The 26,401-nt window shown below is 34.1% G+C and overlaps 1 protein-coding gene across 2 annotated transcripts in view; it reads left to right on the top strand.

Moving 5' to 3' along the window:
• SPAG16 (sperm associated antigen 16) overlaps positions 1–26,401 on the top strand; it is a 1,016,466-nt gene that overhangs the window by 138,121 nt on the left and 851,944 nt on the right. For both annotated transcript variants that reach the window (XM_078450902.2, XM_078450901.2), the window contains one exon: positions 19,603–19,730. In XM_078450902.2, the coding sequence (XP_078307028.2) occupies positions 19,603–19,730 (128 nt within the window). The remainder of the gene's footprint in view (positions 1–19,602; positions 19,731–26,401) is intronic.

Below are 26,401 nucleotides of genomic sequence, written 5' to 3'. Positions count from 1 at the left end.
TTCCCATGATCTAGAAGTTTATTTATTCCTCTTACATTTGTACTATTCTACTGTTGTCACATATTTTAATTTGTATATATTTTAAACTCTATGAAACTTTGTTTTTGTTAATAGAGCTTATTATCTTTTAGATATGGTTAAATATGTGCCTATGTCATTTCATCATTATTGCATATATCCTTGAGTTTCCATCTGAGATCATTTTTCTCCTAAGGTTTTTTAAAAATTTCCTTATGTAGACCAACTCATGAAAAATCCTCTCATTTAATTTTGTCTGAAAGTGACTATTTTATCTCCAGTTTTGAAAGATAATTTTACTGGATAGCAAGTATCTTCTTTTTTATTCCCAAGTTCTTATTTCAATTCTACCTTGTTAACATACAGTGCAATATTAGTTTCAGGTGTAGAATTGAATGATTAATCACTTTCATACAACACTTGGTACTCAAGTGCCCTCCTTAATCCTTAGCACCTCTGTAACTCACCTCCACCCCCCCAATAACCATCAGTTTGTTCTCTATAGTTAAGAGTCTGTTTCTTGGTTTTCCTCTCTTCCTTGCCCCCCCATGTTCATTTGTTTTGTTTCTTAAATTCTAAATATGAATGAAATCATATGGTATTTGTCTTTCTCTGACTGACATACTTCATTTAGCAGAATATACTCTAGCTCCATCCACATCATTGCAAATGTCAAGATTTCATTCATTTTTATGGTTGAGTAATGTTCCATTGTGTGTGTGTGTGTGTATACATACAAATATATATATATATATATATATATATATACACACACACACATATATATATATACATAGATATATATATATACACACATACCACATATTTAATTTTTTTTAATTTTATTTTTTTAGAGAGAGAGTGAGAGCATAAGCAGGGGAGAAGGGCATGGAGAGGAGAGAGAGAGAAAGAGAGAGAGAGAGAAAGAGAATCTTAAGCAGACTCCATGGTCAGCACTGAGGCCAATGTGGGGCTTGATCCTACAAGTCCAGGATCATGACCTGAGACAAAACCAAGAGTTGGACGCTTAACCAACTGAGCCATCCAGGTGCCCCTGTACCACATCTTTATCCATTCATCAGTCGATGGGCATTTGGGCTCGTTCCATACTTAGGCTATTGATAATGCTGCAGTGAACATCAAAGTGCATGTATCCCTTTGAATTAGTATTTTTATATCCTTTGGGTAAATACCTAGTAGCTACTCTGCAAAACAGTATGGAGTTTCCTCAAAAAGTTAAAAATAGAACTAACCTATGATCCAACAATTGCACCAGTAGGTATTTATCCAGTGAATAGCAAATATTTTCTTTTAGCACTTTTCAGACACTGTTCCATCATCTTCTGGCTACCCTTGTTCTGTTGAGAAGCTGGTTGTAATTCTTACTATATCTCACAATATATCTGTATTTCCCTCTGGCTTCTTTAAATATTTTTCTGTTTATCTTTGATTTTCAGAAGTTGTATTATGATATAATACATAGGATTTTCTTTTTATTTATACTGCCTGTAGTTTGTCATGCTTTTTGATGTTGTTTATCAGTTTGGAAAATTCTCAGCCATTATTTCTTCAAATATTGCTTCCTCACCATTTTCTCTCTATTCCCATCTGGGATGCCGGTTTACATTTTGTAGATATTTTTTCCTTCTATTCTCTTTTCTTTCTTTCTTTTTTTTTCCTGTATATTTAACGTCCTCCTGTGTCAGCTGGGTTGTTTCCTTTGGAACAATTTGCCAGTTAACAAATTAACACCTGTGACTGATTTCTCTAGCATCTGTATTCCCTGTGGGTTAGTTCCTAATGTCCGGTATTTCTTTGGGGTTTTGGTCACATTGTCTTGAGTTTTATATGCCTGTTTTTGTTTGTCTTTTTGTTTGTTTTGTTTTTTGAGCATCAGAAAATATTTACTTAAAAAATGCAAGTCTTATTAGAGACACAAGAGTGATATTATCTTTTTCCAAAGAGGATTTATGCTGACATCTTGCAGGCAGCAGCTGTGCTGGAAACACTATCAGTTACATTATTACCTATTCCAATTAGATTGAAATGATTCTAAATTTAGCTTTAGTCTTTGGAATGTCAAGTCTATTTCTAATTTCCTCTCATTCCTCAGTCTCAATCCAAAACATGGAGTGTTTACCAGACCCCATATTTTGGGTTCTCAGCTACAGGTTTTTGTTTTTGTTTTTGTTTTTTTGGTCTCCGTTTCTTAGCCTCCTCTATCAACATTATCTGACAAGCAGACAAAGCTTCATGAGGAAACAAACTCTAAATGCCAGTCTGACCTCCGTGTGTGTCCCTCTTTTCTTAGATCTTGATCCCGTTATTCTTCACTACCTGGTTAAATTCCCTGATGCTTTCAAATACATTTTATAAAAAAATATTTTTACCATATTTTCTATTTGTTTTCAACTGGAAGTTTGTTCCATATAACCTCTTTCGTCATTACCGAAATTCTTTTCTGCTCTGAGAAGAAACATTTATAAGCTTAAATTTTTATATTTATATACAGAATGTACTACATATTAAATAATTAGAGTTTTTTTGTTGAAAAAATTATTGTTATAATCTTAGATCATATTTTTGCCCAGGAATTACAGTGCCTCCAGTATTTTTAAAATTAAATTACCTGGTCTTCCTGTTTCTTTATGGTCTTCTGTCATTTATCTTTCCAGACTTTCCATTCTTACCTACTTGTACCCCTCGTTTGTTTGTTTTCGCCTGCATTTGGGTTTCTCATTCCTATACTCGGTCTCTAAAAATACCTGCAGTGCTAGGTTTTGATTTTCCAAGAGTACAAATTCTATTTTAGAATAATGTATGTTGTTTGCTACCACCTTATTCAAATGCCATTTTCTATCTCCAAGACTGTAATTCCCTTGAGCTTTAAATTAATTGGTCTATATCCCAAGAACAAGCCTAATTATCATGTCAGGATAGATCCATATCAGGAACTCTATTCCTTCTTAGTTATCTCACTCTGCTTAAAATCATCTGGCTATAGATAAGTGTGCTTCACACCCTTGTATGTGCCTGCTAATGTTGCAGGGACACTCAAACAGGAATGAAACAACCTTTGGCAAAGTGATTAAGCTAATTTTGACCAGAAGACAAATGTTTGAAATCATTAAAATGCAGATTATCTTGAATTATTGCTACTTTATTATTCGGCTTTATTATGAATGCATAGTATATTTGGCCTATGTTAGTATAGCTAGAATTCAAAAGATAGAAGTTACATCAGAATCTCTGAAAGGTATTACTAAAATGTAAATGTATAATGGTTTAAAAATCATATTAACATACTGTTACTAATGGTCACTGTAAATCAGTAGATTCATTTTTTAGAGTCACTAAATCTTTAACACTCATTATCATGCCAGGAACAAAAATGAATAATGTCTGTACCTAGTCTTATATAGGATTTAGCATCTAGTGACTGAATTAGGGAAATAAAATCCCTAGGTAAGTCCATGGACAACAATATAAATTGTAAAGTTATTTTTATATCATTTCTACCTTGGAAAAATACATTGGCTCTGTTCCATGAATGAGATATGAACAATACATTGACTTTTGAGAAGGCCATTTGTTCACTAAATAGGCATTTATAGAGTGTCTGTTGTGTATAAGATTCTATGCTAGAGAGACATATTTGTCTACTAATGGCTCATAGTTGAATGGAAGGACGATGCAATGACACAGTTGCAATATTCTCTAATAAGTACATTTCTACATTAATAAAATGGGCAGCACAAAGAAAGATGTAATGTGAGGTAGCTATATATTTAGGGAAGTAGTGGAAAATGAAATTAGAGAGGCAGGCTGGGGTTATCCCCATGGATGGCCTTGTATCTGAGGAGTTGAAACTTTACCCTGTGGTTGGTAAGGAGACATTTGGAGATAATACATACAGGAGATGTATGATTATATACGCCTTAAAAATGTCATTTTTGTGTGAGGGTTTTTTAATTTATTTATTTATTTTATTTATTTATTTTTTTTTTTTAATTTTTTTTTTCAACGTTTTTTATTTTTGGGACAGAGAGAGACAGAGCATGAACGGGGGAGGGGCAGAGAGAGAGGGAGACACAGAATCGGAAACAGGCTCCAGGCTCCGAGCCATCAGCCCAGAGCCTGACGCGGGGCTCGAACTCACGGACCGCGAGATCGTGACCTGGCTGAAGTCGGACGCTCAACCGACTGCGCCACCCAGGCGCCCCATGTGAGGGTTTTTTTAAGCTGAGAGACATGTTGAGCCTGCAGCAATCCTTATGGAGAATGACGGGAACTCATACTAAGAAAGGAGCTAGTAAATATGGAAGAAGGAATGAATTTTTAAAATGTGGCTCAAGAAATTTTAGAATTATCCCAAATTTCAGGCTTGCAAGTGAAAAGTATTGCTATTAATTGTGATCATGAATTCAAAAGTAAAACTGATTTAAGTGAAAGAAGAAAAAAATGTTTAGTGCTACACAGGGAGGCATCTGTAGAACATCTAAGTAGAGTTAGATGAAGCCAGTAAATACATTATGGTAAACATCACACACAGACAAAAATGCTACAGGATTAGATGTGGAATGAGAAAAAAAGAGGGCAGTATGGACATGGAGAAATTCAGTGTTTAAAGGGCAGGTCTACACATATTGCCTTTTTAAAAAAACACATAATTTATTGTCAAGTTGGCTAACATACAGTGTACACAGCGTGCTTTTGACTTCAGGAGTAGATTCCCATGATTCATTGTTTACATGCAACACTCAGTGCTCATCCCAACAAGTGCTGTCCTCAATGCCCATCACCCATTACCCCCCCTTACCCCCATCAACCCTCAGTTTGTTCTCCGTTATTTAAGAGTCTCTTATGGTTTGCCTCCCTGTCTATTTGAAACTACTTTTTACCCTTCCCTTTCCCCATGGTCTTTTGTTAAGTTTTTCAAAATTCACATATGAGTGAAAACATGGTATCTGTTACATATATTGCTTTTTGATGACTAAACTAAATTCAGTGACAATGTCTAGAGAGGCCAGATAAATTGATGGTGGACATTAGATCATCTGTCATAAATTAAACTTGGGTAAATGTTGAACAAATATTAAAAACTTTAGATTCTGATCATGACTTAAAGTGTTGATAGTGAGATCCATAACAAATGAATAGACAAAGGCGTTCTGTTATGCATATTTTAATAGATTGACTTGTTAGCTTATTCCATGCTATCCAAAACCAAGTCTAAAGAACTGATAGACTTTGGGGATGGAAGATGGGATTCCTACAGTCAAAGGCAGAATGTTGATTCAAACAATACATAGAACTATGCAGCTAGTATATGGAATTAATTTCAGCATGACAGATTATATTCAGCCATTTTTAATTTTACACCTATAGCCATAAAAGAGACTCAGCATAATTCCTAGGAATTGACTGACATCCTATTCTAGGTGTTTCTTAGAAATTGAATACAAAATAAAACCTGGATTGCATGTTGGGGACAAACTTGTTAGGTGGGGTTATGTATCAGGAGTCTTACAAAAATTAAAGAAAGCCAAATGAGTACATTTTTTATTTTGTTGTAATTAGTGTCTGTGAAGACACTCTGACTCTAATAAGCAAACCATTTGAGCTGTTTTGTTGTTTAAAGTCTAGCCATATGGCAAAATAAATCACTAGCTATGTCAGTGCAACAATACATGTGAAATTACTTTGTAAACTCTATAATGCCATAATAATGAGTGCTGTTTTCACTAATGGAAAATTGTAACAGCATGACTTGTTGGGGCCTGTGAACATGAAAATGATGGTAGCTAGTATTTGTAAAAGTATTTATTTCCTATTCTCTACTTCCAAGGATCACAGTTACTGGCAATAGTTTTCTTCAGGTACCTTTAAGCTCCTTCAGATCAAGAATATATGCCATATCCCTGTATTCCCATGCATCTAGTATACCACTTGTGCATTAATACATCTTTTTTCTGAATGAGTTAATAGAAACCATTCTATAAGTTTTGCTTGATTTCTACTCTGTACATGGGGAAAAAAGCTTATATTAGAAAGAATTCATTTGATTATTTTTATCCGTTTATCTTTTGAATACTCTTAGGAAACTTCACTTAAACCAATAGCTTTAAATACAAGTAAAAATTTTTCACAAGTTTAGTAACTTATAAATCAGGGATAGGGATAGAAAATTGTAGTCCATATATGTATTTGGTTTGGCCCTCCCAGTGTTGACATTATTCAGGATTAAATAGATTTATATATTTGTTACCAATATTTATAATTCATTCTAATGCACCTAAAAATGTATTGTTATCCTTCTTTCCAACCACACTGGCCTCCATTTTTGTTAGAAGATGCCATGTTCACTCACTCCCTCCTTTGGGACCTTGAACTGGCTTTTCTCTCTTCCTGGAATGCTCTCCTGCTGGATAGCTTCACTGTCAACTCCATCACTGCCTTCAACTCTTTCCTAAGATGTCAGCAAGGCTTATTCAGACCACTTGATGTGAAATTGCACAACTATCCACCACAAGAAACTCTCCTCTTGCCCAGTACGCTTCCAATGTCCCTTTTCCTCTGTCCTTTTGCTTTCTTTTTAGAGCAGTTTTTATATCCTAACATTTTATGTGATTTACTTATTGTTTATATTTATTGATTTTTATGTCTCCCCAGTATACTATAAGCTACATATGGGCTGGAATGTTTGTTTTCTGTTTGTTTGTTAGTGTATTTAAGGCAGCTAGAATAGTGCCTGGTAGATTAGGATTGTCAATACATATTTGTTGAATGACTAAATTAAAAACCCAAATATCTGAGTGTTTTTGAAAAAAAAACCACTAATATCTTTTACTGTTGGGATTACGTTCATATGCCTTCCTTCCATTGGTTGGAACTTAGTGGCAACTGGTGCTTTAAGTAAGATATGTATGCTCTCCTCAGACTTTGCAGTCATCACTGGCCCAATTGTTTTCCTAGTACTGAGATGGGAATGTGTTGGAATTCATCTTCATATTTCTGCTTTTGTTTTTCTTATACTAAGAGAAAAGTTAATTATGTCTTCTATTCACGTCTTTACTAAAAGGGGGAACATAGGATCCATGAAGAGCAAGAAAAGTATATGTTTACTAAAAAGGGGGGACATATTTCTATATTGAAGTGAGGAATTTGTGTATTAAATGTATAAAATTTAAATTTTTCTACGACCACCTAATTAATTCATTTGAATTTTCCTCCTGATGCCTGGCTTTCGAATGTCTGATCCTCTTTGACATAGTGACAACTGCAATATTATTTGAAATTTAAAGATTAGAAGGATCATTGAAGCATATATTAACAGAAAGAAAATAAATATTGTAGGAGTTGATATTAATTGTAAGAAACTTGAGTAAACTCAGAGTGAAAGTTAGTTACTTTACTGGGAGTCTTGTAACACCGTAAGTCACCAAACCACAAGCAGATTATACTTGTAGATATCCACAGACAGTGAAAACTTAAGGTAGCTGAGATAATAACGCTTTAAGCACAGGCTTGCATTTATATCTGGACATGAAAAACAAACTGATGCTAATCAGTTGGGGCAGAAGTAGTAGGCATGCCTCCTTAGCTGTTCGTCAAATAACTTAAGCTTGCTGCAACAAAATTTTGCATTGCCTTTGAGGAAGGGAAGCAGATAAAGCCAGTGAGATGCCAATAATTATCCATACTTTCGGGGCACCTGGGTGGCTTGGTCAGTTAAGCGTCTGACTTCAGCTCAGGTCATGATCTCGCGGTTCGTGAATTCGAGCCCCATGTCGGGCTCTGTGCTGACAGCTCAGAGCCTGGAGCCTGTTTCAGATTCTGTGTCTCTCTCTCTCTCTCTGCCCCTCCCCTGTTCATGCTCTGTCTCTCTCTGTCTCAAAAATAAATAAACGTTAAAAAAATTTTTAATAATTATCCATAGTTTCTATCTACAAAACTTATCTGAAAACTCAGAGTAATGCCGTCACTCCAATAGATGAAAGTAGGAATCGCTGCTTTACTCATCTGTTGAAAACAGAGGCACCATTTTCAGAAGTGGCTCCACTTAATTTAATTTGCATAAAACATTGCCTTGCACTGCTTCAGTGTCTGGCACTGTCAGAAATGGTCACTTCTGTCATCATTATGGTGCACTTTTCTAAACCTTCATGTGCTTTCTGCTTCCTGTCTCTTCATTTCATTCATCCTCCCTTTGAATATTTTTGAGTTTGCAGCATTTTATGTGATTATAATATTGTAAACCAAAAGTTATAATTTATTGTCTAGGTATATTTTGCATGTAATACATAATTGATGCTTTTAGGTATTTGCATTATTGCATAACAGGCTTTATCAAAATGAAAAATTGGATGACAATATTTTTTTATTAAATTATAATGATTAATTTAACAACATTAAAGTCAGGATAAGATAGCTAAGCTAAATGTTGCAATTTCAATTACAAAAATGCATGCTTATTCCTCACTTTGGAAGTCTGCCAACTAGACAATATATTAGTCAGTGAATGGAACTAGACAAGTCACCCAATTTAACAATTTCTATCTGGTCAGATATGTCTTCAGGAAAATTTAACCTTTATAAGGCTTATTCTTGGTCTCTGCTTCATAGAGATTACACAACTGTTTATTTTAAATGAAAATTATAGTGAAAGGAATATAATCTAAAAGTCATCGAAATTTCCGTGTCTATCAATTTGAGTTTACATGAGGCTAAGTGGGGGAAATAATAAAGGTTTAGAAATTCTTCATCCTTTTTCAGATAAAACAGTTAGTGGAGAATTGCCTTACTTTACAAACCTAAATAGATTATGTTCTTTACTGGAAAATGTTCAGTTCATTGACATTTGTCATCTTTGAATTAACTGCTTACATTTTTGTGTCAAACAGAATTTAAAAAGATGTTATAAGAATTTTCTTACAATAGTAAATTGACTGGTTTTTAAAACCATTGGGGAAATAAACAGCTGTATTTTAATAGCTACATATAAGTCATAACTAGATACTGTATGAATGACCCCATGACCTCCTTGAATCCTGCTTGGATTTTGATTAGCATCTTTTTAGGCTCCTGGGGACTATGGAAGTCACGAGGATGGCTTCAAGAGAAATAAAAGGATAAGAACCCAGCTGTGTTTGAAAATGCAGAGATGAATACAAAATAAAATAAAAAGCATAAAGACTTAGTTACTATTAATATTATGACACTTTCTTCTAGTTGCAAATTTATATGTATAGATATATCATGCATATGCCCTGTAAATTACGTGGATATCTTATAAATATTTTTTATACTTGTAGAATACAAGTGTTTTTTTCTTTTTGTGAATACAATTATTAATAACTACATAGTGTCTTATTACCTGGATTCATAGTATTCTGTAGTTCACTTAACCAATCCCTTTTTATTAGGAGTTAGGTGTTTTAAGTGCTTCAGTATAGTAAGTAATAGCTCATAGATATTTTCATGTACTTATCCTAGCACACTGGTTTGAATAATTTCTTAGAATATATTTTTAGAAATAGACTTACTGATAGAAGGCATTTGGTCATGTTTAAAATATGTTTGATACCCATGCCAAATTTCTCTCTAGAAAGGTTATATCAATTTACATTACTATTTGCAGTGTGTGAGAGTAACTGCATCAATGCACTAATCTTATTTTTAAAATATTGTTTACCGATTTGCAAATGAATAACATCTCATTTGTTATTTTAATCTGTATTTAATGATTAGTGAGACTGAATCTTTTTACATGTTTACTGATTACTTTTTGGGTGACTTGTGTAACCATGATTTCTGTACATTTTTCTTTGAAAGAGTTTAGTTTTAATGATTGATTTTAAAATCTGTTTATATGTAATTATATTTGGTATTTAAACACTAACATTTTTCTTACAGTTTTTTTTTCTTTTAGAAGTTTAAAAAACTACTTAATCAAATACTGTCTCCTACTTCACATTTTTTTTCTTTAATGTTATGCTTAGAAGGGCTTCTGGGGGCGCCTGGGTGGCTCAGTCGGTTAAGCGGCCGACTTCGGCTCAGGTCACGATCTCGCGGTCCGTGAGTTCGAGCCCCGCGTCGGGCTCTGTGCTGACAGCTCAGAGCCTGGAGCCTGTTTCAGATTCTGTGTCTCCCTCTCTCTCTGCCCCTCCCCTGTTCATGCTCTGTCTCTCTCTGTCTCAAAAATAAATAAACGTTAAAAAAAAAAAAAAAAAAAACTTTATAAAGAAGGGCTTCTGTATTCCCAGATCATATAAATATTTACTTATATGTCCTTTCTGTGTATTTTATGATTTTTTATTTTTTTAACATTGAACTCAAATCCATCTGGAATTAATGTGGGAGCAGGATGAGATTCAGTGTTCTACATTTTCTTCTCAAATAGTTAAACCATTTTTCATAACAACTTCTACTGAATAATTCATACTGAGTCTTCTGGGGACTTGGTCATCCAAATGTAGACTTACACCTCAAAGGAATCCAATGACATGGGAATTTCACCAGAGACAGTGACTTGCATTGAAAACTACCATGCTCCTGTGTAGAAGATCCTAATGTGGAGCCTTACCAGCATTGTTAAGATAATATTTTTAGTAGATTTAATTGTGGTATTTTGTGGCCTATAGCAGATTAGAAACAGCAGGAGAAGGGGATTAAGAAAAGGGGCAGAAATTACTGTAATTATTATGATTAGAAGGAGACAGAAAACTAAAAACTAGGCAAAGTTGTATTACTCAATGTAGTGTTCATAATGATTACCAAGCCACTAAGAAAATATTTCATGATCTTTACATTGTTCTGTTCAAGAAGTCCATTAATAAAAAGAAGTTAGAAGTTTTATTTTTTAATTAAAAAAAACTGGGAAAATATGCTATAGTTAAAAGAATTTTGGAGTCAAACTCACTTGGATTTTAATTTGAGTTTCCTTATCCATGCCGTTGGGAAAGAGATCATTTTTTTTAGCCCAATTTTACCCATCTGTAAAATGGCGAACATAAATTACCTTGTATGGCAATGTTGTGATGAAAGTGACGTACGTTTTACTGTTCGTCCCGCTTCCACCTCCTCCTCACCCCCAAGCCTGAGTCAAGAAAAATTTCCAAGTTTCTAAAAATTGCAGATGGATGTGGTATTCCCTTTAGCAATTCCAGGAACTCTTGTTTGTTTTTACTCTTAGTCAAGCCAAATGATTCTTTTAATTTGGAGGAAAAGTCAGGTTTTAAGTATTTTATCAATGGATCTTAGTTAACAGTTTCTAGCAGGAGGTATAAGAATACTGATAAAGTTACTGGAGATGTGGGCAAAGAAGAAATAACTCAGGCTCTGAAACAGGGGAATCTGATTCCTGGTCCCAGAACTTGGACAAGTTCATCATTATTCTACCTGAGCTCCACTATTTGTCCATCTGTAAAAGAGAGATGATAGTCAATATGCAGAACTGTTGGGAGGATTTAAGATAGTTACAGGTTTTTAAATAAATGGTAGCTATTATTATTTTTAATGTTAATCTTAACAATAAAAGCTTCATTGCTCTTCTTATGTGTTCCTTTCCTAAGTTTAATGATAAGTGGACTATTTAAAATGAGAATAGTTAAGGGACTCCTGGGTAGCTCACTCGGTTAAGCATCTGACTTGATCTCAGTTCAGGTCTTGATCTCAGGGTCTTGATTTCAAGCCCTGCATTGAGCTCCATGCTAGGCAAGGACCATACTTAAAAAAATAAAATAAAATGAGAATAGTTATGTAAACAAAAATTATTATATATGACAAATGGAAAATAGAAGTCTTTTTTCTTTAAAAAATATTAAGAACTTTTTAGATGCTTCTTGACTGGCTAGTGCTTGATTATGTTCTTTTGATGACATTTCAGGGAGACAATAAAAGGGTGTAATGAATCATATAAATTTCTGTGCATTACAATTGATTTATTGATAAATGTAAATTCATTTTGGCATTAGAGACTTTAAAATATTAAATACAATTTGTTCTTTTTCTCTGGTTCTGATTATGTGGCATATAGATTGTGCCTATTAAATTTATTCTTACAGATATGCTTTATAAATCTCTTAGCTAAGTTTGCTAAAATTTGAAAAATGGGTTGTTAATCAGATACTTCAGTGGTTCTCAAACTTGAGCAAATATCAGAATCACCCGGAGACTGAGACCTAGATTGCTGAGCTTCATTCCCAGAGTTCCTGATGAAGTAAATTTGGGCTCTGACTTGAGAATTAGCATTTTAAATTAGTTCCCAGCTAATGCTGGTGTTCTGGTCAGAGGAACACTCTTTGAGAACCACTAAAATTGGCTAATAGAAGTTAGTTCTCAAATAATATTCATTATTATTCAACATAGTAAAAATATACACTTGTTTGACCTTTTTTTTGACAAATTAAGCTTGTCAATTTTTGTATTTGCTGTTAATTTTTTCTAAGCTTCTCAATTTTTGCATCCTAAAGGTGTTTCTTAAAATAATTCCTTTCATGAAAAATCCTATATATACTCAGCAATAGTATAAATCTAATTGTCATTTCTTGTGTTTTTAAATCAAATAAATCTTTGTTCTATTGGTTGGTGGCACAAATAAGCAGTTTAGTCTAGAAATATACTCTAAAAATGTGATCAAGTAGAGGAGTTTCCAACTGATAGTTATTGGTTGTACATTTTATTTTTGCTAGGCTTTTTAGTCTAATTTGATATGAATCAAAGTAAAACAGAACTTAGTGATAGCTTTAACATAGTTAAAACTATTTTGCTTAATATAGTCATTTAGAGTAGAAACTTTAAAGAATAATTAGGAACTTAGATCACAAATGCTTAAGTACCTATGAAAACAGCACTTTATAACTATAATCCTTCTCCCTACAATCTAAGGCCACAATAATACAAACAAATATAAACATCAAGAAACTGAACAAATACCTAAATAAGGAAGGTTTGCCCTGACCCACTTCCATTTTCATACTTAGATTGTGAATGTCAATTAGCTCAATGAAGTCATGCTGATAATGTCAGTTGTCAGTCATTTACTAGATGGTGATGCGTGAAGTTTGTCAGCAGGCATGGACTACTTGAATGATAAGTGAAATAATGAGGGCACAGAAGCCTGAACAAAACTTCTCCATTTTTGGTAAATTCCTCTCCACATGGGGATTTAAGACAAGAAGACAAAAAATACATTAAAATCTGTTTTGATGAGGCATTTATTTAATCCAGTATCTATCTTAAAACATTCATCCTTTACCTTTAAATTTTTAAAAATTAATGTAAGTGGCCAATAATTAATCATAATCATTCCCCAACTATATTGGTCAGTGTAAACAACATTAGCTGCTGCTGCAAGAGAGATGAAAATCTATAGTCCTGTCTCAAGAAAGGTTCATTTGTAACTTGTGGATGGTGTGACTATGTGTGACTCTCCTCCATTCAGTGACTCTGGGATGTGGGCAGCTATCTGTCATCTACACCATCTGTCATCTACATAATTCTCCAAAGTCATTGTGACAGGAAAAGAAAAATGGTGCACTACATCAGGATGTTTCAAGGCTAGGACTGGAAGTGGCTTACATCATTTCTACTTATATCCTGTTTCAAAATCCAATCACTTTAACTCTGTTTAACTGCAAGGGAGGCAGAGAAATGCAGAAGAGCTTTCAATAGCCTCTGCTACACCTACCAAACTTGATTTATTTAGTCATTTAAATCTGGGTTTTTAACTAAATCATATCCAGTTAAGTGCTGGTTTGAAAATACTAGGTACAAATTAAAGAGTATTTCATATACGTAGGACTGATTTCCTTATATAGATTTCTATATTTTAAAATTTAAGAAAAAAACAATACATGTTCATGGTAAAATATTCAAACAGTAAATAAAGATAAAATTAAAGGTAAATAATTCTCTTCTTTGTTTTGATATCCATTTGTTGACTGTTGTTAAGTTTCTCTCTCTAAAAATGTGTCATATATACATCAGTGCTTACCAATGTAGATCTTTTTTACTTTATAAAAATGGGATGATTTTATTTATATGCTATTCTGTAAATTTCTTTTTTAAGTTAATAATATATCACAGAGCTTAAAAAAATAATATATCACAGAGCTTATTCTCTATAAATACGTAAACATTCTAACTGATATTCAAAATAGTTAACAACCATTATAACATGGGCATTGACCAATCAGAATAGATGCTGGATGTGGGATGGGAGAAAGGTCCTGGAGGCCCAGGTGTGCTAGAAATTACTTTAATTAGAGCATGATGGTGAATAAATTGGGAACAAGGGTTAGTACCCAAAGTAGGGGCTAGTGTCAGTGGTAGAGAGGAACATGGAAGACATGCTCAGGGTATCAGCTGTTTTCCAAGTAGTATGAATATTTTTTTGATATTATAACAATCAACAAGGCCATACTGGTACACTAGGGTTATATAAGTTCTGCAAATACCTCATTCTATTTTATGTAGTATACAAGAATTGTACTGTGATTAAAACTAATATATTAAATCAGTATACGAATACACAATTAGATGGTTTTAAATACCCAATATTGTAAGAAATACTACAGATTAGAAAACAAGACAGAAACCACAAAATTAAATTAAAAAATAGAAAACTTACATATGTAATTTGGGAAACTTTTGTGAAAATATCCATAAGGCCAATGCCTAGCAGTGGAACCACTAGAAAAAACAAGTCAGTTTTTATTTCAGTAGATATTTCCAATTTGCCCAATTGTATATCTACTTCATTCCAATAGATTTACTCCTTATTTTTTCACATTAATATCTTCTGCATGTTTCTACTCTAGGTTTTCTCAATGATGTAGTTTTTCATTTATACTGTTCCTCATGAGACTGTGAGTCCTTCAATGGAAGGAGTGTCTTCCACTTGTTTTTTGGTATGGTAATTAACATAGTACCTGTTAAGTAAGGTACCTTACTGTTAAGTAAGGTAAGTAACATAGTACCATACAGAATAAACATTCAAATGTTGAGTGAATGCTTTAGTGAATAATCTTGAACTTCAGGTTCAAAATTGGTCTGAGTAATTCCCTTGAATGTCAGGTCAACGGAAAGCAAAGAACAAGATAGAGAAGCAGACATGAGTTGAATGGCATAGATACAGGACCTGGAAAAAGCCTAAGTACCTAAGACACTCTGTGAAATGAGGCCAAATAGATAGTTTGGCTTCCTAATAAGGATAGATAAAGGGGATGCCTAATTGATACATCACCAAAACAGAGGAAGAGTTACCTGTTGAAGACTCTGAGTCTGGAGTTTCTTCTTTTCAAGCAAGAGAGCAGATGCAGAATTGAATACAAGAGAGGCTAATGTCCAGGAGGAGACAAGAGCCCCAAACAGCGGTTTTGTCTCTATATTTATTGAGCTCACAAGATATTACCCACGTGATGAACATGACGAAAACAAAAGATATTACCCACGTAGTGAACGTGAAGAAAATAAGATCTTACACATGTGAACGTGGAGAAAACAATCAGACACTAATCATTAACCTGTGTGTATAAGAAGCAAAGGGTCTGGGGGCAAGTAGAGTATATTGGCATCAGATGGAAAGTAATTTCTTTCAGGTTATCTAACAATTTACTCGTGATCCCGTTACAGTATCTCGCGAGCTAACCTTGGGCACTTTCGCCCATGGTGGCGACTTTCTGCCCTAAGATTTTTTTCTAATCCATTTATGTATGTAGAACCCATTTCCCCACAGTTACCCATCAGGTTTTTCATCCTTTGAATATAAGCAGCAAGACTGTATTTGATTCCGACTGGCTGGCCAGTGAAGCAAGAATTCCTTTTATTATTGAAGCTGGGACAAATAGAGGTAACCAACAGTTAACTAGATGTAGGACTAGGATTCTGACAGGTGAGATCATATTACTATCCACTTCAATCTATATCCCAGGAGAATATTAAACCTGAAATTTGAGTAATATAAAATATTTTATTATAAATAGAGTATGACATAATTCATAATGAAATTACTAAGCAGTTGAAATTAAAATGTGCCACTAATTGCAGCAATAATATAAATATCCATAGAAATAGCTAATTATTATTAAGGATTTATTAGGTACCAAGCATGTGATTTACTGCTTTACAGAGATTATCTCACTTACTACTCACAGCAGCCTATTAATCAGGTGTAATTTTGATTGTAGTTTACTGAAGGAAAAATGCATCCTAAAAAGTTTGTTAAATAGCTTGACTAAATTCTCATGCTAGTATGTAGTGGAACTGAATCGCTAGGGAAAGCCAGGATTTTCAATCCTGACTTTTATTTCACATGGGGAAATTTAAAATAAATACCAATGTCAGAGCCTTACCTTTGGAAATTATTACTTAATTGGTCTGGGGTGGGATCCAGTAGAATTTGTATTTTTAAAAAGCTGCCTGATGATTTCAAAGGGTGGGCAGAGTAAAAGAACTGCTGACCTATCAAAGTATATTATTGAGAGCTTAGCTGTGCCCTGCAGTTGTACTTTGTCGATACAAAGAAATAATAATGGTTATGTCATTTGAAAGAACAGTTTTAAAATTTATTTTATTCCCTCTGTTCTCTATGCATAGTCCTTATTTATGAATCCTGCATTTGCCTCACTGGTCCTGCCTGCCCATTTATTTGCTTTTGTTTCCTGGAATATTTCGGTTTACATGCTGGGCAATAGAAGGGTTCTTACATTTTGCCTCTGCAAGTGCATTTATGTTTAGATAGGATTGCTGTTTCTAGGCCTTTACTACTCTTATAAATTTTCTTTTAAATACTTGTTCAGGTATTATTATATTTTCCTGTATTCTTTTCAGCTACACCAAATAGGATGTAGCTGATTTGGTTTTTATTAAGCCTAGTTGATTAGGTTTTATTAAATGTCTCATTGTATTAGTTTTATATAATGATTGGTTTAAAAATAATGATTGCTTGTAAAAATTGCTGCAGATAATAAGTTTATGGTTCTAGATTTTCCATGGAGTCAAAAAATTATATAAGACTGGATTCTGATTCACTTTGCCATATTTTCTAGCATAATAATTTATCCTGCGTCCATTTCAAACCCAAGCAACATTATTAAAATGAATTATCATAACAATAGAAAAATGGGCAAAAGACATAAACATACAGTTCAGAAAAAAAACAAGTAAAGCAAGAAATAAGAAACCCAAAACTTAAACCTAATCAATTAATTTAAGAAATGTCAATAAAATAGTTTTTTAAAATATGAATTAACAACAATTTTCCCTTAGACTTTTTAGCATATAGATAGAATATAGTTTACATGTTTATTATTTGGTGTCCTCACGCTAGAGTGTAATCTCCACAAGGAAGGGGGTTTTGTCTATTTTGTCCAATGACATAAGAGCTAAAACTAGTACCTGTCATGTAATAGATGCTCAATGATAAATATTAGTCAAAGAAGTATCTTACCGAATGTATTATTTTAAACGTGAGGAAGTATGTGTATATATGTGTGTATAGCATTAACAAAGTTGCGGTGAATTGCACACAGTATTATATGACAGGCAGCATATAAATTCATATAACGTTTCTGAAAAGCAGTCTATGAAGAGGTATCATGTTTTTTGTTAAGTATTTATTTTATTTGAATTATTTATTTACACTTTAAGGATATAATCAGTGAAATGCAGATTTATAGACAGAAAGCTGTTCATGGCACTGATAATGTAAGGAAAATAAAAATAGTTAAATGTTAAAAACAATATGGTACTTTCAGAATAGACTAGAAAATGCAGTGGTATAATGTTAAATGAAAAATGGAGGGTGGATAATAGAGCATGGTCTCAATTTTGTAAAAAATTAGAGACAAATTATTACATCAAAGTGCTAATAGCAATTATATTTGTATGGTGAGAATAAGATATCCTTTCCTTTTTTCTTGGTAGTATATGGAATGCATGATATCTCTTGTCTTTTCTTTTTTTTAGTTTATTCATTTATTTTGAGAGAGAGTGCACATGCGTGAGCTGGAGAGTAGTAGCAGAAAAACAATCCCAAGCAGACTCCGCACTCTTAGCACAGTGCCCAACACAGGGCTTGATCTCAAGAACCATGAGATTATGACCTAAGATGAAATCAAGAGTTGGACACATAACTGACTGAGCCACCCAGCCCCTGAATGCATGATATTTCTATGTGAATGGATATTATTTATCAGAAAAATTCTTCTTTATGAAAATTGGTTTTTATCATTTTCCAACTCCAATGTAACCTCCACAAGGGCAAGACTTCTTATCTTTGTTCATTAGTGGATTCCTTATGCCTAAGTATGCCTGCTTTATGCCTAAAGTAGCACTGACAGATATTTTTGGAATAAATGAGTACACAAATGATATACCTCCCTCTCTAAAGGTAATTTTATTTTTAAAAAAAAAATTTTTTTAATGTTTATTTATTTTTGAGACAGAGAGAGATAGAGCATGAATGGGGGAGGGGCAGAGAGAGAGGGAGACACAGAATCGGAAGCAGGCTCCAGGCTCTGAGCCATCAGCCCAGAGCCTGACGCGGGGCTCGAACTCACGAACCGTGAGATCGTGACCTGAGCTGAAGTTGGACGCTCAACCGACTGAGCCACTCAGGCGCCCCTCTAAAGGTAATTTTAAAGCATTAAGTGTAAGTGGATTGATTACTTCCTTTTTTTTTTTCCCTGTGGAATTGAGCAATTAATGCATCCATGTTAATTAAGTGCCTGTGCTGGGGTGCCTGAGTGACTTAGTCGGTTAAGCATCCGAGTTTGGCTCAAGTCATGATCTCATGGTTCATGAGTTCAAGCCCCGTGTTGGCCTGTATGCTGACAGCTCAGAGTCTGGAGCCTGCTTTGGGATTCTGTGTCTCCCTCTCTCTCAAAAATAAAAAAAAAAACTAAACAAATTAAAATAAAAAGTGCCTGTTCATAGTATATCCTCCTTCTGCTGAGGAGAGATTACTTTCTCATGGACTAAAAATGATCTTTGATCTCCAGTTACAATTTGCTTGGCAGATGTGGATTCTAATGTATGTGAGATTTAAAGTGATTAAGACAGAAATCTTTTAGTAAGTGCCTTTAAATTAGCCCTGTGTCCTCAGGTTTAAAGAAGAATACCATGATTAATCAAATAACATACGTATTTTGTTTCCCAATTAAAAATGTTTTTGGTTTACCATTTATAGAGGACAAAAGGAGTATAAGGATAATCACAGATTTTGCTGACATTACTGCTGGGGATGGAAACTTTCTGAAAAAGGACAGTTGACCAATAATATAAGAAAGTGCTATATTGTGCTTCACTGTAATAGTGGTGTGTTTTAAAATAATTTTTACCATGTAGCATACAGTTTAAACTTATATAAATAGATATGTGCCTTATTTAACATTTTATCTTTTTTTGCATGTTTTCTCAAACTAAAATAGGAAATTAAGGACTTATGGTAAGTCCTGAGGGAATATACTGGTAATATTTATAATTTAATATTAAATAAGATAGAATATTAAATAAGACTATCAGTGTGTACAGTGATATGCCTATTTTGCACATAGCTCTTGCTTTTTCTTTTTTATCTAGGATTCAGAATTTCCCACAGATATGCAACCAAATCCAAACCTGTGTTTATATAAAGAAAATATTTGTCCAGCAAAGGTTGACTACAAGCTGAATAACATTTTTAGACTTCATGAACTTCCAGTGAGCTGGTAGGATTCTTGGTGTTTTTTATTAATGCCTTTGAGATTTTGTTGTCATGTCTAAATTGTGTTGCTCTTATAGCCATTCATGGTTGAAGTGATTTGCTCTTAGCCTGTTTCCAAATTGCTACTCATAACAGCAAAAGAATCTGCTTATAGCTGCTGCAAGAAACTTAAAATTAATTGCTTTAGGCACTTGGTGGCAGTACAGACTAAGTGCACTATTGTGTATGTTTATTGTAGAGGTTGTAGTTCAGGGTTAAAAGAAAGCACAACTAATTTCTAGAGATGTTTGTAGGATTTCTTCTAAATATGGGATCTCAGCAACTAAGGATTTCATTTGATTATTTACTTATTATCAATGTATGTTTTTTCCTCATTAACAAATCATTTATTTTGTTTTGAGGACTAGTTTTGTGAACCACAATCCTATCAGTTGAAAGACAAAACTTATTACTTGGTATTTATTAAATGCATTCTTTTCTGAATCTGCATATTTATATTCATACCTATTTTATATCTTAAAAATTTACACTGGTATTCAGTTTTCAAGATAAATATTAACATGGGCAATATGCATATACATATGTTCTATGATATAGTTCTGTGGTTATTAAAAGTTTAGTAAGTGGTAAGCTTTTAGGATGTGATCATGGATATATCACTTGGATTATGGTTTAGGTAAGTTATATTCTTTTGTTACATTTGTTCATATATTGCCAAATTTATGTCATCAATCTTCAGGAAATTTTAGGCTTGTAAAAAATGTATGGCAAACATTATATAATTGTTCCTGTTATATTTAATGAGGAAAAATGTCTCAAAATAAGATGTTAACAACTCCGATAACTTACATGCATTTACCTGTGGTGAGTACTTTTTTTTTTCATTTGCAAACTTTTCTCTGCTCCCACTGACTGGATATGTTATTTATTTTCTAAACCCTACTTGTATGATTAATTCCATGTAGCAAGAATATTTATTATCTTTGATATCTTACTTAAGGGCACAGCAGATATGATCTTACCTACTCTGAGCAAAACTTCAGTAAGTTACTGAACTGAAAAAGTCTGTTTGTAAAGGGAGCCATAAAAATGATACATTCAACCTGAAGTATGTATTGTATTTTGTCTTAAAATAGTGCATTTGCATTCACATGCCAGTCTTTTGATGTAAGGCCATGACTTTTTCTTTTTTTTTTAATATATGAAATTTATTGTCAAATTGGTTTCCATACCACACCCAGTGCTCATCCCAAAAGATGCCCTCTTCAATACCCATCACCTACCCTCCATCCTCCCATCAGCCCTCAGTTTGTTCTCATTTTTTGAATCTCTTATGCTTTGGCTCTCTCCCACTCTAACCTCTCTCTCTCTCTCTTTTTTTTTTTTCCTTCCTGTCCCCCATGGGTTTCTGTTAAGTTTCTCAGGATCCACATAAGAGTGAAAACAAGAAGGCCATGACTTTTTCTTTGACTGTTGATTGGAATTTTACACTCTTCCATAAGCTATACCAATAATGTATCACTTACAGTTTCAATTTTGTTATTTCCTTAATCTGCAACAAAAACTTCAGACACGCAGAAGATGATCCTCTTACCTTTCCATAGTATTAATTTAATTTTCATTGACAGCATATTTATCACATTCATATTTCATCACCTTGATTAGTCTTTTAATTACATTTACAATAGTAAACACAACTGACTTATAAGGAGGGTTAGTAAAATACTCCTTTGAACTCTTTGTAATCATGGCTGTTAGCTGGTGAGAGTATCCTGTGCTGGTCTGCTTGGGTGTGGTCTGAGAGCTCTGAGTAGTCGAGGCACAGTGAACACAACCAGCATAGTTTACAGAGAAAATGAGAAATGCTGGTCAATCCAATCATTAAGTGGATGTTAAGGGAAAAGTTTCGATTAAATGAAAATGAAGAGAAGATAATGAGGTAAATATTTAACTTTTAGTAAAAGACAAAATCTGTATTTCAGCTTGATTTATTTCCAGCCTTTGGAAAAACAGCTGCCCTGGTAACTACTACTGCAACCCAGGGAATAATTTCTCTGTCACCATCTTCACTAGTTAGCTCATTAGGAAAGAAGATTCTAACATTATAAGTTAGGCAGTTAAAAAAAACAAAAACAAAAACAAAAACAAAAAACAAAAACCAATCAATCACTAATAGAATAATCACTAATTTTCTAGAGTAACATGCCTCAAAGGAAGATTAAGCTGTGACTTTGGGACAACTCATTTACCTGAGCCTTTAGTTGCCTGTCTTACTCATTTCCAATTTGTCTTGGTTGCTACTTCTTCATACCACCATTTCTTCATTGTCACGCGCTTATTTCTCTCCCCACTTATTTTACTCTACCTCTTTATATTCTCATTCTATACCACGAACCCTTAACTAACCATAGTATAAAATTAAATTGTAAGTTTTCTGTATTGCTCAAGTAATTTCATATTCTCTATTCTTAATTTTAAAACCAAATCACTCTCTTCCTGACCCCACATACACACCCAAAGGTTTCGTACTTTATGATTCTTTAATATAATGTTTATTGACTCATATATATATTTCTTTAAGGAATAAGGAAAAGGCTTTTTTTTTTATAAATTTCTGTTTATTTATTTTTGTTTGTCAGTTACCATCAATGGAAATTAAGCTCTTCCTCTGTGGTGTATAGGTTCCTTAACTTTATCAAAATAATAATAATAATAATAATAATAATAAAAGAATATCAGTAATAACAATAAGCATCTATAAATGCCAGGATTCAGCTGCTTTGCTTTATACACTCTATGTTTGACCTTCATGTTTCTATAGGGAATTTATTATCTTCCCTATTTCTCTCTCTCTCACACACATACACAGCTCAGAGATCTTGAGAATCACAGAGAAAGAATTTGTATCGGGTCTGGTTAACCCAAAAGCAAACCTCTAGACAGTGAAGAAGCCATGCATTATTTTAAAGAAAAATGCTGAGGAAATAGTGTCTGTATTTACAATAAGGTATACAAGTTTGCCAGTAACATACAACTATATAACCTATGAGTTTGATCAATATCATTTTCCCCCTAATAATTGCTTTAAACTTAAATATTAAAATAATTAATTAGATTGTGCTTAAGTGCAGAATTTGTTAAGTATATGTTCTTTCCCTGGAAAAACAAGATTAAAATTTATTTTTACTATGTTTTTCTAACAAGGTCAAAATAAAATAAATGCATATTAATTCCAGATAATTTAAAGATTCTTAATGTCTTACTAATTTGCATTTTTATAGAGTGCAATTTCATAGGTCGAAGAACCAGGATTTTAAATCAGATTAGTTAAGAGTTTTTAAGTTGTGATTTAGGTAGATGTCTTTTTTTCTACTCTCACAGGATAATTCCTATCAACCTAGAAAATATCCTTAAGTAACTCCCATTAGTTAAAAACACTTTTTTTTCCCTTGACCTGACAACCCCCTACTGCACCTATGCTCTTTCCTCAGAAGCTGCTCTGGCTCATTTTCATCAAAATGGTTGGCAGAAGTGCTGATGGAACTAACAGCCTCTACTTGTTCTTTTTGTATTCTCCCCTTCAGTTTCCTTTCTTTCCTCTCCTCTGAAACTACTTTTGTCAGTCATTTGCTCCTTTGGTGCCCACTGCCGGTGCCACTTACCTGTTCTCATCTTCTTTACCTCTCAGATTCGGTCACTACAACCTGCCACGCCTGCTTTTACTCTCCTGACTCATTATTTCTATGGCCCTGGTTTTCCTGCTGAGTCCCAAGCTGTCCTGCTCAGCGTCTTCAGGAGGCTGTTCTCTTCTGCCAGAGTTCCAGTTGATAGACTCCACCTCCCCATACTCCTCCCTGGCTCAGCGCACAGCTTCTTCTTCTCACTAATACACTTCTCCAGGTGGCCTCTCCCATCCTCAGGCTATAAATACTCTCCATGTGTTGATAATTCCCATGCTGATATCTCTACCATTGACTTCTCTCCTGAGCTTGGGTATCTAATAGATTTTTCCAAATTGTCACGCCCAGAAAGGAATCTCTTTTTTTCCTGCCAGAAAACGTGGCCTTCTGACCTTCCTTATTTTTGTAAAAGCAAAATGTGAACGTATGTGAATTTACTCAAGCTAAAGGCCTAGGAGTCATTGGGATTGCTCATTCTCTCACCCTTCGGTTCCCACCATTAGCTCTACCAGTGAGTCTGATAGGTGCTTCCTCCAGAATACATTTACATTTTTCCAAGTCTGTGCTATTGCAAAAGCTTACTAATTCACCCTACCTTACCTTATAATAATTCGCTCACTTCACAGTAACCAGACAGATCTTTTAAAAATGTAAGTCAGATCACAAAATTCCCTTCTTTAAATACAATAACGTCTTCCCCTTGTTTTACAGTGTAAACTTGCTACTGTGGCATATCAGGCTCTACAAGTTGTCTCCTACCTGCCCCTTGGGCCATGCGCTCCCTCACATCCCCTCCCCAGTACCCTCAGCTACTTCAGTCTTCTCACTACTATTTGCAAACATACCACAGTTTATACTTTCCCAGGGCTTTTATACTAGCTCTTCTTTCTGCTTGTGTTGTTGCATCTCTAATTTTTGCATGTCTGGCTTTCTCATCTCTAATATCTCAGCTCAAATATCACCTACTCGGAGAAGCAGCTGTTGAAAAATGTAGCTAATATTTCACTCTTACTCCTCCGGTCATGTACAATCCCATCATTCTACTTAATTTCTGTCATGGTTCTCCATAGGTATGCAGCATAAATTTTAAAGTATTTTATAAAAGTAAAAAAAAAAAAAAAAAAAAAAAGAACGTTAGTGTTTTCCTAGTTTATGTGTGGGAGAGCCTGGCTAGATGCTCACCAACCCAGTTTTCTCTTCCTTGGGCCCGTTGGGAGATTATATGGAATATGGAAGGTTATATGGAAGCTCTGTGCTACTAATTCTGACCAAACCCAGTGTACACCACTTTCAGGTCCAACCCCTTAGGCTTCCATTGGTATTGTCTACTCTGTCCATCCTCATTTTCCTAGTTGAAATCAAAAGACTTTGAAAGTGGTGAGCCACATGCTAGAAGGAGTGTGTGTTCTTGAGTCATCTGTTGCTTGGTGAGTTCCTGACCTTTCTCAAGCTTTTTCTGTGGTACTGTTTTCATTGCCCTGACAAATGCACTATATTTCTATGAAAATAAATGAGTTAGGCTATGTAAAATGAATGAAATCAAATTTTAAAAGATTGATGGTACTTTAATATTTACTCATTCATTTAAGAAAAAAATTATTGAGCATTTGTCAGTCACTATTCTGGGCAGTTAACTAAATACACAGAAATCTGTTCCCAGGGCCTTAAATTTGTTGTAAGGAACAGGTAATAAACCAATAATGAACACATCTATACTACAATATATTTGTTGGCCATAAGTGCTAGAGAAAAACATAAAGCAGGGCATAGGAAAATGGAGTGCAGGGTGGCTTCAGGTTTAAAGAGAAAATCCAGGACTGTTCTGAGAAGGTGATCTATAACAAAAACTTGAAGTAGCTGAGGAAGTGAGACACATGGAGAATTAAGGACGAGAATTAGAGCTGGAGGAACAGCAAATGCAAAACCCTTAAGAAGAGAACATCTCCAAAATGTTTCAGCAAGGAATCCAGGATAAATAAAGTAGGTGAGCTTAGAGAGAAGAGGAGAAAATAAAGTTAGGTACTTGGGGACCAAAAAGGGTGTGACTTTAGGGCCTTCTAGACAGTAGTAAAGAGGACATTGAATTTTGTTCCAAGAATGCTAGAAAACTGTTGGAGGATTTTGAGAATTACCTGATTTGATTTACATAAGATCTCTGTGACTTCTGTGTGGAAATTAGACTGTCAGAGGGGTTAAGGGTAGATAGAAGATGGCAGACTGGTTAGGAACTAATTTCAATAATCCAAGAGATGTGTAAAGATATTCTGGGCCAGCATGCAATGGGATAGAGGCTAAATGGTAAGATTTTTATTTTTTGATGAGAGTCTATAGTATTTTTTGATAAGCTGGATATGGGGTGAAAGAGAGGATTTAAAAATGAGTCCCAGGGTTTTTATCAGAGCCAATGAAGATACAGTGACTATTAATTTTTATGGGAGAAGCTAAGGGAGGGGAAGGTTTGGAATATGGAGCTGGGCATGTTATGTTTGGGATGCCTATTAAACTTCCAAGCAGGCTTAGATTTGTATGGGGCCCTTAGAGCATGCTGTGAACACAATCACAACTGTGTGTGCCACCTGGCGAGTGGTTAGGTCCATGTCAGTACTATTCCATGCACTTCTGTGGAAATAAAGATAAAGTGACTAAGTTGCTTTTAATGCAGAAAAGAAAAAGGGCATTTAGAAATGTAATTTTTCAACATGGGTCAATATAAAGCTTAATTTCTCTTATTGTTTTGGCTATAAATTATATGTGTTTGTAAGAAACTGCTAGTTATCTTTTAAAATGTGAGTTTTCAAATTAACCATTAAATCATTCGTATAACTATACATTTAACTGGTATTTTATAATACATATTTATAATAAGTTTAATTGATATTTGTAATTGTTATAATGTTTATATTCTCCAAACAAATAAGCAAAGAACTTGCAGTTTCTTGAAGTTTCAAGACAATTCTCCTTAGGAGGATAATCATTACATACAGATAAAAATGTG

This window comes from Panthera onca, chromosome C1 (genome assembly GCF_046562875.1).
Source record: "Panthera onca isolate mPanOnc1 chromosome C1, mPanOnc1 haplotype 2, whole genome shotgun sequence".
Taxonomy (NCBI): domain Eukaryota; kingdom Metazoa; phylum Chordata; class Mammalia; order Carnivora; family Felidae; genus Panthera; species Panthera onca.
Note: the sequence above shows the minus strand (reverse complement) of the source record. Positions and strands in the feature narration are given on the sequence as shown.